General features: G+C 43.4%; 1 protein-coding gene across 1 annotated transcript in view; it reads right to left on the bottom strand.

Annotated features, from left to right (window-relative positions):
* Window positions 1–18,331, bottom strand: part of MDN1 (midasin AAA ATPase 1) — a 145,385-nt gene that overhangs the window by 11,891 nt on the left and 115,163 nt on the right. Inside the window, exons 78-91 of the mRNA XM_068984913.1 lie at window positions 17,794–17,909; window positions 16,419–16,886; window positions 15,954–16,180; window positions 14,862–15,017; window positions 14,532–14,701; window positions 13,620–13,781; window positions 10,467–10,604; window positions 8,058–8,199; window positions 6,591–6,763; window positions 5,897–6,049; window positions 4,999–5,146; window positions 2,465–2,787; window positions 2,066–2,227; window positions 800–901 (exon numbers count right to left, since the gene is read on the bottom strand). Coding sequence (XP_068841014.1) covers window positions 800–901; window positions 2,066–2,227; window positions 2,465–2,787; window positions 4,999–5,146; window positions 5,897–6,049; window positions 6,591–6,763; window positions 8,058–8,199; window positions 10,467–10,604; window positions 13,620–13,781; window positions 14,532–14,701; window positions 14,862–15,017; window positions 15,954–16,180; window positions 16,419–16,886; window positions 17,794–17,909 — 2,640 coding nt within the window. The remainder of the gene's footprint in view (window positions 1–799; window positions 902–2,065; window positions 2,228–2,464; window positions 2,788–4,998; window positions 5,147–5,896; window positions 6,050–6,590; window positions 6,764–8,057; window positions 8,200–10,466; window positions 10,605–13,619; window positions 13,782–14,531; window positions 14,702–14,861; window positions 15,018–15,953; window positions 16,181–16,418; window positions 16,887–17,793; window positions 17,910–18,331) is intronic.

The following is an 18,331-nucleotide window of genomic DNA, read 5'->3' as shown; positions in this document are numbered from 1 at the left end:
GGCTGATTAAATAAATTAGGTACAGCCATACAGGAGTGGAATTCAATGCAGCTGTTGATAGGAAGATCTCTAAATACACATACAGAGCAATCTCTATGAAATACTTTTATATCTGAAATAAAGGCAGAGGCAGAGAGACACTCTCTCACACACAGGTGCACACACACACACAGCCATTCATATGCTACCTATGCAGTAAATCTCTTAGAAACATGCTCTGAGGACAGTCCCCTGGGTGGCTTGAGCACAGGGATAAAATGAAGCTTTCTAGCGCACTGGTTTCTATAGGCTGATTTTGTGTCACATGCATAAATGGCACCCCATTTTTAAAATCTTATATTTAAAACAGAAAATAGGGAATTTGCCAGCATTACAGCAGTTGGAACTCAGCACTTTTATTGCTGGGGCCCAGGTTTAATTCCTGGTCAGGGAACTAAGATCCCACAGGCTATGCGGTGCAGCTAAATAAAACAGGATTAGGATAGGATAGAACAGAATTGAATAGAATTAAAGAAACCAAACACAGAAGAGAATGGACAGTGAACAGGGTACGACTGGTTAGTAGCTTGGCAACTACCACCTGGTTCTTAGGCTCCAGAACAAGAGCATCACAGGATCAGGATATGCATTTGTCTGTCCCCACCAAGAAAAAGCGAAGAAGCCTGGCAGTCCTGGTCTGCTAACCAAGGATGCCATCATGGTGGGACAGCAAAGGCTGGGGATTTTTTTTAACCAGTATATCTGGAGCATTATCTTACACGCAGCCATCACCTAAGTTTAGCTGAAGAGCGATAGAGACCTGTGTGTTTTTCCTGGTGTGTTTCTGGGAGGCCATCCGCGCCATGAAGCTTGATTCGTGGCCTTCTGCCTGGTTTGCGTCCGCAGCTCCACTGCCGTGTTCCTGTGAAATCCAAGGCACAAAGAGTGAGCGGCAGGAAGCGGAATAAGCACCTGGTTACAGACTGCGCTGCGTACAATTCCCCTCAGTCACGTGCAGTTGGCCCTCTGAATCCGCGGACACGGAGGGCCCACTGCCCTACACCAGTTTACATAAGGGACTTGGGCGGCCCGTGGATTTGGGTATCGATGGGAGTCTTGGAATCAATCCCTTTTGGAGCCCAGGGGATGACTGTGACCACACCTGCCTGTCTGCTCTGGAGCTCACCCATCACTAACGCCTGACCTGTGGGCAGAAACAGAAGTACCTAGACCTGTCTGTTACCCTCTTGGGGGACTTTGTTGTCTATAGGAGGTAATGGCTCACTCTGAAAACAGGACAGACCTCGATCAGAAACGAGGCTTCATCATCAACCAGCTGGGTACCCTTGAGACTGTCATTTAACTTTATGGGGGCTTATTTAACTCAGATACAAAATGGAGAACATAGAAAGAACAATAATATTTATTTTATAGGGCCACCGTGAAGATCTACCAGAGTAATGAAATGCTCAGCAGCTCAAGAACGGGTGCTGAGTAAATGGGTTGGAAGGGTAAGAGAGGTATAAACGGTTGTAATTACTGCTGAGAAAATGGGGGTTCAGAGAGACCAAGGGAGTGGTCTAGAGACACCACTGAGCAGCAGGCCCCCCGACTTCCAGGACTCCCTCCAGACTACCTGTGCCCCAACTGTGGCTACAAAAGACACATCACCCCACATCAAGGAATGAAGTGTTTTGCTTTTTAAATTAAAATGTTTGGCAGCCTGGTGAACAGTAAGGGAAAAGGATGCACTGTTAGACCCATATCACTGCATGAAACCTCAAGTCAACCCTTTGCTTAGGAGCTTCAAAAACAGAATTTGAACCTGATTCTCCCACAGAGAACTACACTGTAGTAATTTTTTTTCATTAAGCACATCACTTAAATATAGTGTGTAAAAATATTCTGGGGTTTGTTCCATATATATACAGGTGTACGACCATTTTCTTAAAGAATGGGAGCTGGAGTTTTAGATGTCAACAACAAAAAAACGTTACACAGCAATCACTACTGCTGAACAGAACACGGTTTCACACAGGGAGAGGAGGCCCTCCCAAGAGGCGGCTGGTGGAGACAAGGCCCTCACCTCCCTGCCCTGCTCCTTCTTGGGCGCGGCCCCAGCCAGCTCCACGGCCCGCTCGCTCTGCACACTCTCCAAGCCCGTCTGCCCACAGGATTCGTGCTCCTTCCTCTCCGTGGACTCTGGCACCGGCTCCTCCATGTCAGAGTTCTCCCCTTCTTCTTTTTCCTGCGTCTGCAAGGAAATCAAATAGCATTAAATGCTCTGAGGGGAGAAGATGAAGTGGGGGCCCCCCTCCTCACCGAGAGGAGCCTGCAGGCAGGGGATCAGCCACAAACTGAAAACTGCTTGGCGCTGTGACCTGCTCATGGGAAAGTATCCTAAGACAGAGTCTAGCGAGAAGATGGTACTCTTTTCTCATCATTGTTACTTTTAACAGAGGACAAGGCAGATCCGCCGTGATACCTGAGGCTGGAGACCTTGGTCAACAGGTGTGCCCTTTTCCGCACTTTCCTCACTGGTGTCTTTGTCCTTGTCCTCCGACAGTGGAGCCTCCTCCGCGTCCTCTTCAGGGTGCTCGGCAGCATCCTGGTCTCCGTCGTCAGCTCCGGTATCCATCTCTTCCTCGCCCTCCTCCCCCTTGTCATCTTCACTGTGGCCTCCCTCAGGCTGGGGTTGACCCTGACCTTCATCCTGATCAGCCTCAGTCTCTTCATTTATGTCCTCAGCGTCATGACTTGCTTCTTCAGTATCCTTTGGTTGTTCTTTAATTTCCAAAGGATTCTCTTCTGGACAGATTAAACAAAAAAAAGAATGCAGAATTTAAAAACTAAACAATGTGATTTCTTAAGATGAGATATAGTCACACAAGCATCTTTTTATTATTCTCAAACCAGAAGTTGGCAAACTATGGTCCATGGGCCAAATCTGGCCATCTACATATTTCTGCAAGTAGTTATACTGGAACGCCACTGCATCCAATTGTTCACCGACGTGAACAATACACTCCATCCATTTTGTACTACCTATGGCTGACTTCACACTACAGGAGCGGAACTGAGGATTTGCGACTCTGTTGCAGCTTATGACTGGCAAAGACTGATCTGTTTATTATCTGACCAACCCTTCACAGAAGAATTTAGTTACATCTGCTCTTCACTATACTTGTATATTGCATACAACTGTTTGGATATCCATTAAAAATCCAAAAAGCCACCACAACAATAGGGATATTTTAGAACAGACAGGAAATGCTAGTCTAATTTTCAATTATCATTACAAATAACTGATGGACATCATTCCTTACCATACACAGAAAATACAACATATATTCAAATGGGAACAACCCTATTTGAAAAAGTTTTGTTTAAAACAGCTTTTCTGTAATTTGGATATTTCAGAAATCAACTACTTTGTTAGTAAATAATTCTTTAAAATAATTGCTCCTTCAGAAAAAACTAGTGGTTATCGCTGTGTGGAGGGGAGGGGTAACATAGGAACAGGAGGTGTTCGGTACAGACTGGTGATGTAAGATAGGCTCAAGGATGTATTGTATAACACAGGGAACATAGCCAGTATTTTGCAGTAACTGTAAATGGAAAGAACTGTATAAAGATAACTTTTTCACAGTAATTGCTTCTTAGTTTATATACCTAGTAGCTTAAAATGAGTCTGGATATTTTTCTAGGGCAAAATAGCTTATTAGATTCTCAGTGAACTTTAATTTTATGCTTGCTTGACTGTTGAATTTAAGGTTGAAATAAGCTTCCAGTATTATAAGGTAATGAAAAGTGCCGTAGAAGCAACAGCTTATACTATGCTTAAAAAGGAGAACTAGAGATTCACTGGGCGAAGAACGTTCTAAGCACAGGTTATCAAATACCTTAAATGTGAAAAAGGCATTTCACATTTATGAGCGCCATATACTCCCTCCTAGATTTAAGAGATATTAATATCTTGCCACAAGTGTATCACATCTGTCACTTGTATTTAAGGAATAAAATAGTTCTGGACGCAATTGTCAGGGTTCTGGATGTCTCTGCTCTTCCTACTTCCTCGGAGCTCATAACCTGAAGTTACCATAAATTATTTCTGTGTTTTCATACATTCTTTTAGCAAATTTTCACATAAATAGTACCTCTCATTTATTCCTTTGTAATTTGCTCTTTTTGTTCTAATATGGTGTTTTTAATAGCTTTCTAAATATGTAACTGCCTCACTAAGAAGCTGAGTGAGGCTGTTGCTGCCTTCCTGTCTGGTTGCCCATCCTGACAGGGCCTCCATCACAGCGGCATCACCTACACCACCTCCTGACACCAGGAGGCACTCCCTAGGGGAGCCACACTCAGAGGGAACAGTGGGTGGCAGAAGCGCTGGGTTGCTGTTGTGCCAAGTGAGTTCCCTTGGGATTATTCAACTTCACTTCCCATTATGATTTCACATTTCAGCCTAAACACACAATATAAGCACAACAATCAATAACTTTCCTAGCAGGCAATTCCCTGGCAGTCCAGTGGTTAGGATTGGCGCTTTCACTGCAGCTGCCCAGGTTCAATTCCTGGCCAGGGAATGAAGATCCAGCAAGCTGCATGGTACAGTCTAAAATAATTAATTAAAAACAAACAAAACTTTCACCAGAAAGCTAGTAACGGGGCTCTGCAAGAGGCCTGACTACCTGGACTGCACAGAGTTTACATCAGCCCACAAGAGGGGCTCACGGTGAACCCGGAGGGAGGCAGAGCCGCGTGTGACCGCACCACCCGGACACAGAGGAGTGAGATATGGGACAGGTGACTGGCGTGACGAAGCCCTACTGGCTACAAGCATCAGGTCTACTTGGAGGAGAAACACAACAAAGAAAAAGCAAGCCATCTTGCCAAGCTGGAATTACATGAATCAGAGACGATAATGAGCTGGCCATGACGCTGGCCTGAAAAGGAATCGGTTATTGCTCATTTTCAGAGACTTTCAACAGGCCCTTTATGTTTTAAAAGACACACCTTCTCCATCTTCACGGTCAGTGTCCCCATCACCATCCTTGTCTTCACTGTCTAAGTTCAAGTCATCTGGAAGGTCCAAGGCCTCAGGTTCGGGCAGCTTTTCCTCGTTGCCATGGTAAGGATCCACCTCATTCTCATCATATTCCCTCTTTGGGCAACAGAGAGATCAGGAAAAATAAAAGTAAACTTTTAAAAGGAATAGCATTCACACATAATTAGCTCTAAACACAGCTGACTCTTGAACAACACAGGTTTGAATGGTGCAGGTCCACTTATACAGACCACTTATGTGGATTTTTTTTTCAATAAATATGTGCTATGGTACCACAGAGACTTGTGGCTCTTAAGGACCTGAGGCTGAAGATCCACGGGCGCAGAGGGCCAACTAGAAAGTCACACAGAGATTTCCAGCCTTGCAGGTGGTCAGTGCCCCCCAGTGCCCCGACTGTTCAAGGGTCAACTGTCCTTATGCTGAGAGAATACAATGTCTCTGCTCTAAAATTACCAGTACACATTAGAATTTTACCAATATTTTTACAGTTTTCATGTCGGAATGTCAGGTTTCACTTTTTGTGCACATTCTCCATAGACAGGAGGTGCTGTGTTACCTATCGCAAAGAGGACATGGTAGTTTACGGAAGAAATATACAAAAGGACTGTGGGTTTTAGTTTCTAAACTATAACATGAGTCCCAACAGCACACAGCTCATCTCATCGGTAACCAGTGGTTAGATATTTTATGTTCAGTTAAGCGGCTCTATGACACATTCCTTTATGAGGCAGTGGGAAAACAAATGATAAGTAGGAAAAAATACGTCCTGAGACACCCTGGGAGCTGTGCGTTGCAGTGGCCCTGGCCTTGAGGGAGAAGAGCAGGTGGGTTCTGAATCCTCATCACCTCATCTATTTGTTCATTAATTTTGTCTTGGCCTCGTCCATCATCATCAGCTTCTGCTTCTTCCTTTTCTTCCTTCTTATCTTGCTGGGTTTTCTCTCTGTTTGACTTGCCAGCATCTAAGTTGTCATCTTTAGCAACAAGTTCAGAATCTTCCTAAATATCAGAGAAAGAAAAAACACAACATCATTACTCTCAATCTAAAACACTGCTTTCACTTTACTATCTAACGCAGCTCCCAGACATGTGCTGGGCCAATCCCATGGAACCATCCAGCTGACGGGGCACATCCTGGAGGGAACGGGCAGGACAGCCCAGGTGGCAGCAGTGACAGCAGGCATGTGAACAGCAGGGTGGGGAGGGGTGTTTGAGCTGTGGGATGCATCACACCCAGCCCTGGGGGTCCGCTAAGCTCAGGGCTGGGGAAGTGCAGTGACCACTGGCAGAATCAGATATAGCATCTATAACAGTGCTTCAATTTCCCTCCTCCATAACACAAGGGATGCCTCAGGTCAGGCTACTCTTTGAGCCCTGAATACAATAAAAAATCTAGACAGCAGGAAAAAACAGAAAAATAGAGAGGGAAGAAAACCCAAGACAGCAAAGAGCAAGCAATGAAAGACAGGGAGTGGCAGTGGGTAGGAAGACTGCCCCCTCTCATCGTGGGGACAAAGTGATGGGGGAATCTTCTGCTTACCTCGTCCATTCCTGGTCCTGTTTCTTCAGTCTTACTGTCTTCCTCCTCATCTTCTTCATCGTCATCATCACCCCAAAGCCTCTCATCTAGTTTGTCAGCTTCCTCACCATTCAGATCGCCCATCTGTTTATCTAGGTCTCCAGTCTCGCTATCTGATTTTTCATCATCCTCTTCTGAAAGGGAAGGCACTCAGCTCAGTTCGGCAGATCCCCAGACTAATCTGTTCCTGTGTGTGTGGGAGAGGCAGGGACCCGGCCAAGATCCTACTTGGGATGCGCTGCAATTCTACAGAACCCCCTACAGGCAGATGCTTTTAGGTGTCCTGAAGCACTCCTACTGTGTCTGCAGACTGGAGAAGAAAGGAGGTCTGGGATGTGTGATGGTAGAGGACTGTAAGGAGGGTGGTAGAACAGCTGCCAGGATGTCTCATTCTGGTGCTGGGAGAGTTCATTAAGGGTCCCAGCAACCTCACTGGGTTTTGGTTTCTTACCTGGGAAATGATCAAGGGTGGTCTACAGTGTCTCCAAGGTTCCTCCCCATCGCCAACCTATTCTCTGCCAATGATTCTAACATCTCAAATCATGTGTCTCGATCAAATAACCAGACTTTTCTTTCCTTTGTCTTTGATCAAGGTCTGCTTTGACAAAGGTCATACTCTTATACTTACTTAGCCATGCATATACCTTCTTCTACTCTGAGGTTAGCTATCATTTCTGTAAGGTGTTCACTTAAAATAACACACTGTATTTCAAATTTAAGCTTTGGATAGAAATTTAGGGCAACAGTTGAATTATGGTAATAACATCACAGATGATACTGTGCTGTAAGAAATCATTATCAAGTAATTTTCAATGACATGTAATACTCATAAGTTAAATGAAAAAAGCAGACTATAGAACCATTCACGGTGTGTGTGTGTGTGTGTGTGTGTGTGTGTGTGTGTGTGTGTGTGTGTGTGTGTGTGAATATATATGCCATAAATGGAAATACTCCAAAATTAAGTGATTTGGGTGACAGGTACAATGGTATTGATTTGGTTTCTGCGTTTTCATTCCAAATCATCTACAACAAATGTCTACTGATTTTGCAATTAGAAAAAAATACACATATATGAAAAAAAAGAAAAAGCCTCTCTAGAACAATTCAACTTGAGCTGAGAGCCAAGCTCGGTGAGGGTGCATCTCCTCGCTCTCCCTAGAGGACACCACAGGTCACTCATCTGGCACATGGAGCAGCCGGAACATCAGAGCCAGCGTCTCAGTTTACTCAGAGCAGACCCTCCACAAGGAACTAGAGACTCCTGACACACCGGCATACATACAGCATATGCTGATGCTTCCTCTGCAGTCACGCAGAGTAACCAACTTGCTCCAAGAGTATACTAGGCTACTTATTGGGAACACATAGTTTCCTGGAGAAAATAGCCACTTTTCAAAAGCAAGAATGAAGTGGCAGATAATCTCAAACCTTGTTCTTCCAGCTCCCCATCATGCATTTTCCCCTCAAAGTCTTCTGACATCTCAATGGCATTATCCTCGCCCTTAATGTCTGATTTTGAGTCAGGATCTTCTTTATCCTTTTCTTGACCCTTCTGAAATGTATCTTCTACCTAAATAAAAAAGCATTAAATAACATAAATGAACTAATGCTTACTCAGTTCTAAATAGAATATAAATATATAAATGCCAAGGTCAATGGTATAAAATTTTCTCTGAGGAGAGAAAAAAGAACCAACAGAGAAAATGCACATGATTTGTGACTTGCTTTAATATTTCTGTTAACTAATTTCTAGTTATTTTGCATTTGTTGTTAGAGAATATAGACTTTTATTGAGGTTTCCTTCATGTGAACATTTTTAAAAATCCAGACATATTTTAAAAGTCTATATATTCTGTATGTAGGATAAAAAAATTCACTTACTGTACTGCATATAAATTTAATATCTATCTTGTCACTTTGATCTCTCATAGACATTACCCAACTGTGATGTAAATTTCCCCCTCTACTACTTTCTTTTTATCTTTTTATTTGAAGTACAGTTGATTTACAATGTAATGTTAGGTTCATATGTATAGCAAAGTGATTCAGATACACTCACACTTCTTCAGATCATTTTCTATTATAAGTTATTACAAGGTATTGAATAGTTACCTGTATTATACAGTAGGTCCTTGCTGCTTATCTGTTTTATATATAGTAGTGTGTATCTGCTAATCCCAAACTCCTAATTTATCCCTCCCCCAGTAAATGCAATTTTCTTCACTTTTCCTTACACTACATATTCCTAGACAATCTATATTATATCTTGGGCAAAAGATTCAGATTGCTATCTCTTCCATTATGGTTGAATTTTAAGAGTCCTTTTTAAGATACAAAAGTAATATAATCTCATATAAAAATTTCTAAGCCAAACAGAAAGAATATGTTTCCCTGGCACCCCCATCCTCCAAAATTCCCAAAGAAATTACCACTGGTGATGTTCTGGCATGTTGTTTTATCTATAAGTACACTAATAGACACTTAGAAATATAATATATACAGTATATATCAATACCTGCCTCCAGCATTTTTTTAAACAAGAAAGGGATCATTCTTTACAAACTGTTGTGCAATCTGTTTTTTCAAAGTTAAAAAATATGTCCTAGATATATTTCCATGTTGATACTTAAAAATTTATCTCATTATGTTTATTTATAGTATTGCTCTGCATAAATAGTATCATTTAAAAATAATTCCTTCCTGATGAATATATGGGTTCTTTCACAATTTTCACCAGTGTAAATAATGCTGTAATAAACATTTTTATTTAAACACACTCCCTTGTACACATATTTATCTTGGTGCCTTATGAGATTTCTGTGAGGAAACATGGAATTCCTAGAACACAAAGAGTTTATAATTTATTAGACACTGCCAAATTCTTCTGAAAGTTTTTCTATCCCACTTAATAATGTTTTTTTGCAGTGGATTTGTACTTTTCTATTAGGTTTCTTTTCCTCATTAACAAAGTACTGGGTGCTAATTAAGTTAAATTTGAGAAATACAGAAAGGCCAACACACACACACAGACACACACACACACACTGTACATTAAAGCTCTACCACATAAATGCAAGCATTATTCTTTTGTTTTTTTTTTTTTTAATCTTTCCAATTTTCCCTTCAAAGGAAGAGAGGAAGTCTGGATTGGTTTGTTCCTCTATTTTTAATAGGTATGACCATACCTTAAATAGAAATTTGTGGACTAATTTACATTTAGAATACAGATGATAAAATGAAATTCCACTACCTGTTCTTTCTTCAAGTCATAGTTGATTAATGACTAAATGACTAAAAGTATATTAAAAAAAAATCCAAATCAGATTGGAATTTTAAAAAGTAATATAAGAATCTTAGTCCAAAGCATCTAAATATTTCAAAAGCATTCTTGATTCCAACTAAGAAAGGATATAGATATTTAAAATCTGAACATGTCAAAGACAAAACAATAAAACCATTAATAACAAACACTAGCACTATTGTTTAATATAATCATTACTTAAAATAGCCAAACTTTTTGTCCTTAAATGAACCACTACCAAAAGTGTTCTCTAGAAAATCAGCAAAAATGTTCCCATTTAAAATAAAAAATTTTAAAACTATTTCCTTCCTAAATTGTAGGTACAACCAATGACTGAGCTACAAAATATCCTTTCTATTGTCTTCAAGCTTTTAATTTACAGCCACTCCCTAAACTCCAGTATTCTTAAGGTACCTAAATCAGTCTGAAAACCATTAACCTAATAGCAAAAACATTTATATGTGTAATGTAAATACTGGAAAAGGAGTGTGTGCTTCTGCATCCAATCTACATATTTCACGGCCATGAAAACATACCTGTTCTTCATTTTCTATCTGATCACTCACATCCTTCATGCCCTCGCCTTCTCCAATCCCTCCTCCCTCGTAGTCATGGAATTCAGTCGCCCCTTCTCCCGCTGAATCTTCCATAAACTCTTTGGGCAGGCAAAATCCCTTGAAAAAAAAAGAGTGAACGTTACATATAAATGCAATAAAGAAGTGATTCCCAGTCCTGCTACAGGAAAAAATACTCTACATAAATGATAAATTCCTATCTATCTCAGTATTTTATATCTGATGGAAGGACAGGAGACTTTTTGACATTCTTTTCTTCCTTGGTGGTAAGTTACTATGCAGTTTCAAAGCTTGACATCAGATTTAATATACGAGGTTTTGACTGTGAAAGCCTCTGGTATGTAGTAATCTGTCATTCCGCTAATAGAAAAATTTGAATGAGGTATATACTAAGGATGGTATTTAAGAAGCAAATCACCAGGGGTGGGGAGGGAGAGTAAACCCTCTCAGTGTCTAAATCCCAAAAGGGTTTTGTCCTTCTTTATCTACTTCCCAAATTAGTAAGCCAGAGAGGAAAGAGAGGAGAGAAGAACCCTTGAGGTACAGCAGCTTGAAAACAGATGCTGTGAGAGAGTTCATCTTCTTTCATTAAGGAAAATTTTGTGTGATGGTTCTCAAATCAAGTCACAGTGTGTGCGTGTGTGTGTGTGGCTAAGTTTCTTCAGTCTTGTCTGACTCTTTGCAACCCTAAGGACCACAGCCACCAGGCTCCTCTGTCCATGGGATCCTCCAGGCAAGAATACTGGAGTAGGTTGCTATGCCCTCCTCCAGGGGATCTTCCCAATCCAGGGATCAAACCTGAGCCTCTTACATCTACCTGCACTGGCAGGCAGGTTCCTTACCACTAGCATTTTAAAGAACCACTAGTTCTTTACCACTGGGAAGTAATTATAACGTAAAAAAATTTTTTTAAAAAAGCACCCCCACCCTTGAGGTAACCTGTCACTCTCAGCCTGGGGCGTCTGCTGCCAAGGCACTTGGCAACCCTTATGGCATGGGGTCTAGAGACAGAGCAACAATTGTAAAGAGTTAACAAAACGGTATTTCATGTCAGAAGAGAGCCTAAAAATAAGTATCAAATACTAGTGTGTGGGATGAAATTGACGAGAAAAAGAAACAGAAGAAAAAATAGGCTCTCCATCAGAAATTCTACCAGAGAAGAGTATATGCTATCAAGATATTTGTCAATCTGAGGATGAGAAGGTACTAAGAATACGCTGACAACAAGACCAAGATCCAGAACCAGCAAACAGTGGCTGACTGAGTTACTCAGAAACAGCTCTCCATGGCTTAAGCGCTTTCATCACAACCTAGATCTATTTTCTTAGCACTGTATCTCATCTATTTTCAAGTTCCCTCAGCACTCCTCAGAGAGAACAGGAATACAGTACAGAGACTTAAAAAATTAAGGGAAAGGCAAACTCACTTTCAGGACATGTATTCTTAGGTGACTGGAAAATACACTTTGGTTAAAGTAGTGAGGTAAATGGCTACGTAATCCAGTATTCATGCCTGGAGGATCCTATGGAAGGAGGAGCCTGGTGGGCTAGTCCATGGGATCACATAGCGTCAGACCAGACCGAGCCCCTAACATTTTCACACTATTTTAAAGAAATACATTTAGATGCATGCAGAGTAAGTCATAAAAGGAGGGAGATTCAGACGTCCTTCCGCAGGGCACATTACTGCTGCAGCTGAGACAGACACTAAGCTCGCAGCACTCTGCTTTTATCAGAACCATTTCTACCCACCACAACCCCGTCCGTAAACACACACAGGTCTGACAGGCCGGTCATTCTAGAGCCTGTCAGACAACAGCGATGGTGCAAGTGGATAATCATAGCCAACCCAAGTCTGGGGGCACCCTCAACATACTGTCCTGCCCGTCTTCTGCACACAGTGTTCCCTCCAGAAGTGATGGGATGTGAGATTGGCTCAGTGCCCATCAGAGAGAGGGGGCAGATCTCAATAAAGGCACACACTTATCCTCTAGAGACAAGAGCTTGCCTCCCCATTTTTTTTTAATCCCTTTATAGTATTTTAGATGCTCAAAACTAAGAGCTTGTGACTGTTTACAAGAAGCCTAGACCTCACCTTCAGTTTGTAAATTCCTATCTTCTTTAAGTGCATCTCACCTGTACCATATTTAGATTCAGGAAAGATCTTAAAATACTAGGGACATTAAAAGAAAAAAAAAAGAAACAAAAAACTATATATTTAGTTGAAGGTGGTTCTCATAAAAATGCAAGTCCCATTTTACAAATGAGCAAACTGAGGCTAAGTGACTCACTCACTCTGAATCTCGGAACCAGACAGCCCTGTGACTGGCCTTGCCATGCCATGCCGAGTCTGTTAGATCTGTCTGCTGCTCCTGAATTCCAAGGGTAGGGTCTGTAGTCTCTACAGTATCAATGCTTTTCACAGCACTGGGATCATGGCTGAATGAAGGAATGACTTCCCTATTAAAGATGCCCACCTCTCTTAACCTTAAGAACCCCATTACCATTTCATGAATAAGTATAAATAACTTAATAGCATTAAAGTGAAGTTGCTCAGTTGTGTCTGACTCTTTGCAACCCTATGGACTGTAGCCTGACAGGCTCTTCCGTCCATGGGATTTTCCAGGCAAGAATACTGGAGTGGGTTGCCATTTTCTTCTCCAGGGGATCTTCCTGACCCAGAGATCAAACTCAGATCTCCCACATTGCAGGCAGACTCTTTACCCTCTGAGCCACCAGGGCTTAACAGCATTAAGGATTCGTTTATCCTACAGGTCTAGCTCAGAGTTATCAGAAGACTTCAAATTGGAGACAGAGAGAGAAGAGTATGAACAGAAAGCAACAGCCTTTAGACAGACTCTATAGTCTAGGGAACTGCCCCCGTGAGGGACCTGATTCTAGTAGAAACTAGAGACCTGATTTTAGTAGAAACTAAACCAAGACTTTAGTAGAAACAAGCTTAGTAAAAGGGGAATAAACAAAGCCATAAGAAATTCACAGGGAGGGCAAATCACCTCCTGCTATTTGTGAAGGTCCAGAATAAAAGCCCATCAAACCAAACACTGATGGGTATGGAATATTTGGGTACCTGCTGCTCTATGTAAACAGTCCTTACCTTTTGGGCAAGCTCCGTGAAGATCTGGGCAAGCACAGAGAGCAGCTTTGCAGTGCTACGGTGAGTCGCCAAAGACATGGTCAGGAAGAAGAGGACGAGGTCAGAGTACCTGGACAGCATGGGCACCAGGCGCACCAACAAGCGGCAGGACTGGGTGAAGAACTGGGGGCAAAACAGATCGAAAGGCCTGCTCACACCAGGTCTCCTCTGGGGTAACCAGGTAGTGACGGTGGCTGCACAACACTGAGTGTATTAAATGTCACTAATGGCACATTTTAATTACACACAGGTACACCACCCGTGCTCACTGGGATTTCCTCCTCGTTCACACAAACTCTCACAACACTACACTTCAAATTCTTAGTGACTTAAGTCTCTCGTTAACATTTAGTTAACAAGGTTGTTTATCTTTTTAAAAAGTATGTTTATCAACAAATTCTGCTGGGATTCAAAGTTCGCACTGGAAGCAATGCAAAAGAATAACACACAAGTCCTATAAAGTAAGTTGTTTCTCTGGACTTAGGGAGATGACAATGTCATCCTCTCCTGGCTTACGGAAGGGAAAGGGGGTTGCATGATATGGCCAGTAATCCTTAGTTATGGCGGTAACATCTACCATTAACATCAAACACCCAGGAGTATGTGATTAAGATATGAAAGAATTCTAGGTATGTCAATCCTAGGTACTCTAGACTGCCATCATTTTTGCACTTACAATTGTAATCCTTAGCAAGCAAGCTCTAAGTTTTCCAAAGTTTGTCAGTGAGGTCTACACGCACAAAGAGATCAAATTATTAATGATTCTGCCAAGGAGGCGTGCTTTGGGAAGACTATGCGGAGTGAGGTGAAACCCCGTCTGCTTCTGCTCAGCCCATGTGGACAGTGAGAAGCTGGTAAGGATCCGCTGGTTACCGTGTGCTTGGCTGCTGTACCATCCTCGCCAGATGATTTCAGCCTCTCCACCAGCTCAGAGACAGCGGAAATGATTCTCTGCACACGCAATGTGCTCACATCGGCCCAGAAGTCCTCCTCCAGGAGTTTTGTGAGGTGTCCTAACTGCAGGCTCTCAAGGCCTGCAGTCTCTTTCATTCACAGAAAAGAACGACACGGTGAATAACAGAATAAACTCTCCTCTCCATTCATCCAATAATTTATTCCAACATCTGTCCTTAGATATTTAAAACAGACCATCAAATGAAAAAATCAAGTAAGAAACTAGTATTTTCCTGGTTCTAGACATACCATCTTCTTCTTGGGGTCTTGCCTGGTCAGTGCTCTCCTCTGTTTTTTTACTGTTTCTTTCTGCTAAATTCTGAATGGCACAAAGGATGGCCTGGATGGCGGTTTCCATTTGCTCCGAAAAATCCTCTACAAACCCTTCATCCAGCATTTGGTTTCCTAGTAAAATAACATGGTGCAGAACAAATTTTTAAAACTCAATCATTAGTTTCAGTGCCTCTGGAAATTACTAACAATCCTCATTTGTCATTTTAACAAACAGCCACCAGCTAAGCACCTGCTAAGGCTGAGTCACTGTCAAGCTGTTCTGGGTATAAAGAATGAGACACATCCCTGGCGTAGATAAACCTATAAGGATATTTCCTTGTATTAAAACAATTTTGCTGAAAGAATGCCAAAAATATGAAAACAGTTAAGATGGAGTGTATAAACACCAACTTAATCCAAATAGGAACTGTCAGCTTTCCAGCCGAAAAGAGAACTTTCTGGAGTAGCCAGCGAGCCTGTGCTGTCTCCCTACTCATGTGCTATACAGTAAGTAATATGATGGCAACCCAGAGGCAAGGTGCTCAAACAAAAGTTAAGGGCTATGTGCTCGGGCTTCCTGGGTGGCTCAGTGGCGAAGAGTCTGCCTGCCAATGCAGGAGACACGGGTTCAATCCCTGGTCCAGGAAGATCCCACACGCTATGGAGCAACTAAGTCCATGCTCCAGAACTATTGAGCCTGTGCTCTAGAGCCTAGCCCCAACTACTGAGCCCACGTGCCACAGCTATTGAAGTCTGCCCGCCCTACAGCATGTGCTCCCATCAAGAGAAGTCACCACAGTGAGAAGCCCACACGTCGCAACAAAGAGTAGCGCCCACTCACTGCAACTAGAGAACAGCCTGTGCAGATCGAAGACCCAACACAACCAAAGATAAATAAATTTTATATATATATATAAGAGCTATGGGCTCCAACCACACTTCCTGGCCTTAGAACCCTGAACAGATACATCTAGAACAAAACGTTTCTTTAGGACAATGTGGACCTAAATCTATAAGACAGCATTCCTATACTGGGCTTTTACTCCGTTACTGAAAAGCAGTCCCCACCTTCTTGGCTGCCTGGGGTGAGCAGATGTGTCTTCCAGGTAGTGAAGTCATCTGTGGCTTTATTGATCTCTCTTCTTACATATTTCATGCTCTCAACTAAAGCCATTTGTGGGTCTGTTTGCTCACCCTCAACCCCTGGAAGAATGAACAAGGACTCTAGGCCTTGCAAATGAGCTGACACCTGGGATAGGCAACTCAGCCCAGAAGAGCAAACTTCAAAATCTTTCCTGCAACAACAAAAATGCCACAATGTTGAAAGCAAGGCGCTACCACCCATCCACACCCACCCTTCCCTCCCTCCAACCACTAAAACTCAGGGCATCTAGAGACTTACAGCTGGACATACACCACAAAGCACTATGCAGGTCACCAGAAAACAGGACCAAAGCACGACCCTTCCCTTCCCTCACTAAACTGTGACCATGAGCCCACACAGAAGCAGAGCAGAGACACAGGCACACTCACCAAGAATGAAAGAGAGACTCGCAAGATTGCTGCCTAATTCTGTCGACATCAGCTTTCACGGTTTTAACGGTTTTCAGCATCTCTGTTAATCTCGCAGTTGACTGCTGCCAACGTGGATCCTGTTTCCGCATCAGGCAACCAGAGGGCAGCTGCGTTTCTGGAGCTGGGGACGGGAAGGTCAGGTCTGACGGGATCAGGTCTAGTGCTGCTCCAGAAAGCAGCCCCTGGAGGTGCTCCGGGTTTTCCAGGTAGGGGGCGTGTCTGGGGGCGTGTCCGGGAGCAGCCCCAGCAGCAGGGCAGCACTGGAGGAGCAAGGAGAGCTGCTCCAGCAGGACTTGGGTCTGCATAGCCAGGTGCTGCAGCCTCTCCGTCCACTGTTGCACCCCGTCCTGAGGAGGGAAGGCCACAGGGTAGGCGGGCGGCCCCGTCAGCCTGCCGTCCATCTCTTGCACACAACTGAGGAGGTTCCTGCGCAGAGAAACAAACCCAGCGGAAAAACACATGGCACCTTCAACTGCGTCACCGAGCCGTTTGTTAACAGTAAATTCATTGATTTCTGGATGAAGTATGGGCTCTTCTACACAATCAAGAAGAGAGGCTCCCCCAGAGGAGTAAAAGGTCTGATCATATGCCTTCCAAAGTACCTAAACACAGCCTTTGGTGTTTAAACACATCCTTCAGAGTAGCAGAATGGGAACTCACTGCTTATCGTCTGCCACTGACAGGCCTCTCACACCCAACACAGTCACAGCACCGCAGTGACTTCAGCCTCTATTTTCTAAAATAAAAAATCCAGTAAATGTAGTATACTTTGCTATATAAACTCTTGTGAGCAGAGACAAAATAGCTGAAGTGACTACAGTCTAGAATACGATCTCTCAGCCAAGGATCCACTCAGCAGGTGATGACAGGCTTCCTAGCCGTCCTCATCTTTTTAAATATTTATTTCCGTTGGGGAGCATCTGTGTATAGTTCAGCAAACTGCAATTCTGTGATCCAAAAAGCCTAACAAACTCAAGTCAACTCACATCGGATCTGCGCCAAGACTGGGATGCCCCAATGCCATGAATGCAACCCTGTTCCTCAGCCCACATGGACTGCCAACCACAAACTCCCTCACTCCAGACCCAGGTGTGGTTCAGCTGTGACCATTTTTTTCCGTCTGACTCGGCCTTCAACTCATCCCCTGGAGGTGCTGCCAACACCTGGGGGCAGAACTGTTACCTCCAGAAGTAAGGGGCCGAGCCAAGGCAACCCCATCTGCGTCTTCATGCCTCAGACCTCACACTACAACTGGGAGCAGCTCTTGCAGCAACTGTGAGCCGCACACAATTCTCCCTGATTCATTCCGAGAAACACAGCCAGTCAGCAATACCTGAGGAGGATCCACTGCTCGGTCAGCGCAGTCAGGGAGCGCCGCTGTCGGATGAGCACCTTCATCAGATGCGCCGAGAACCCTTTACATCGCTCCACGTGGCCGGCGCCCACCTCCTGGCAGGGAGAGAGGGGAGTGTGCTGAGGGGCAGCATGGTGTAGATGCCACTGGTCCTGCACTCCTGGAGGAGCCCTGCAGGGGGCAAGCTGGGTGCGCTGCCCTCTAGAGGCCACACATCCGTCCACCTCTGGGAGCAGGGCTTCTCCAAGTGTGCTTCCACAGACTGCGGATGTTCCATGAGCAGGAACCCAAAACTGGGTATCAGTGATCTTTTCTCAATTTACTGGGGGGGTGGGGGGAGAATCTGAGGGTAGCATTCTCAACTTGAAGTTTTTCTTCCATAATTTTTCTTAAGGATTTGGACCTGCTAGCAAACGGTGAGTAACATAACTTGTTATCAAATGCTTTCTGGTTAAGCACGAAATTACATTGATTACATTACATTCTCAGGTTGATAACTGCAGAGAGCTCAGTCACC

Source organism: Capricornis sumatraensis, chromosome 13 (genome assembly GCF_032405125.1).
Source record: "Capricornis sumatraensis isolate serow.1 chromosome 13, serow.2, whole genome shotgun sequence".
In the NCBI taxonomy this organism is placed as follows: domain Eukaryota; kingdom Metazoa; phylum Chordata; class Mammalia; order Artiodactyla; family Bovidae; genus Capricornis; species Capricornis sumatraensis.
The sequence above is the reverse complement of the archived record's forward strand: the minus strand, read 5'-3'. Positions and strand labels throughout refer to the sequence as shown.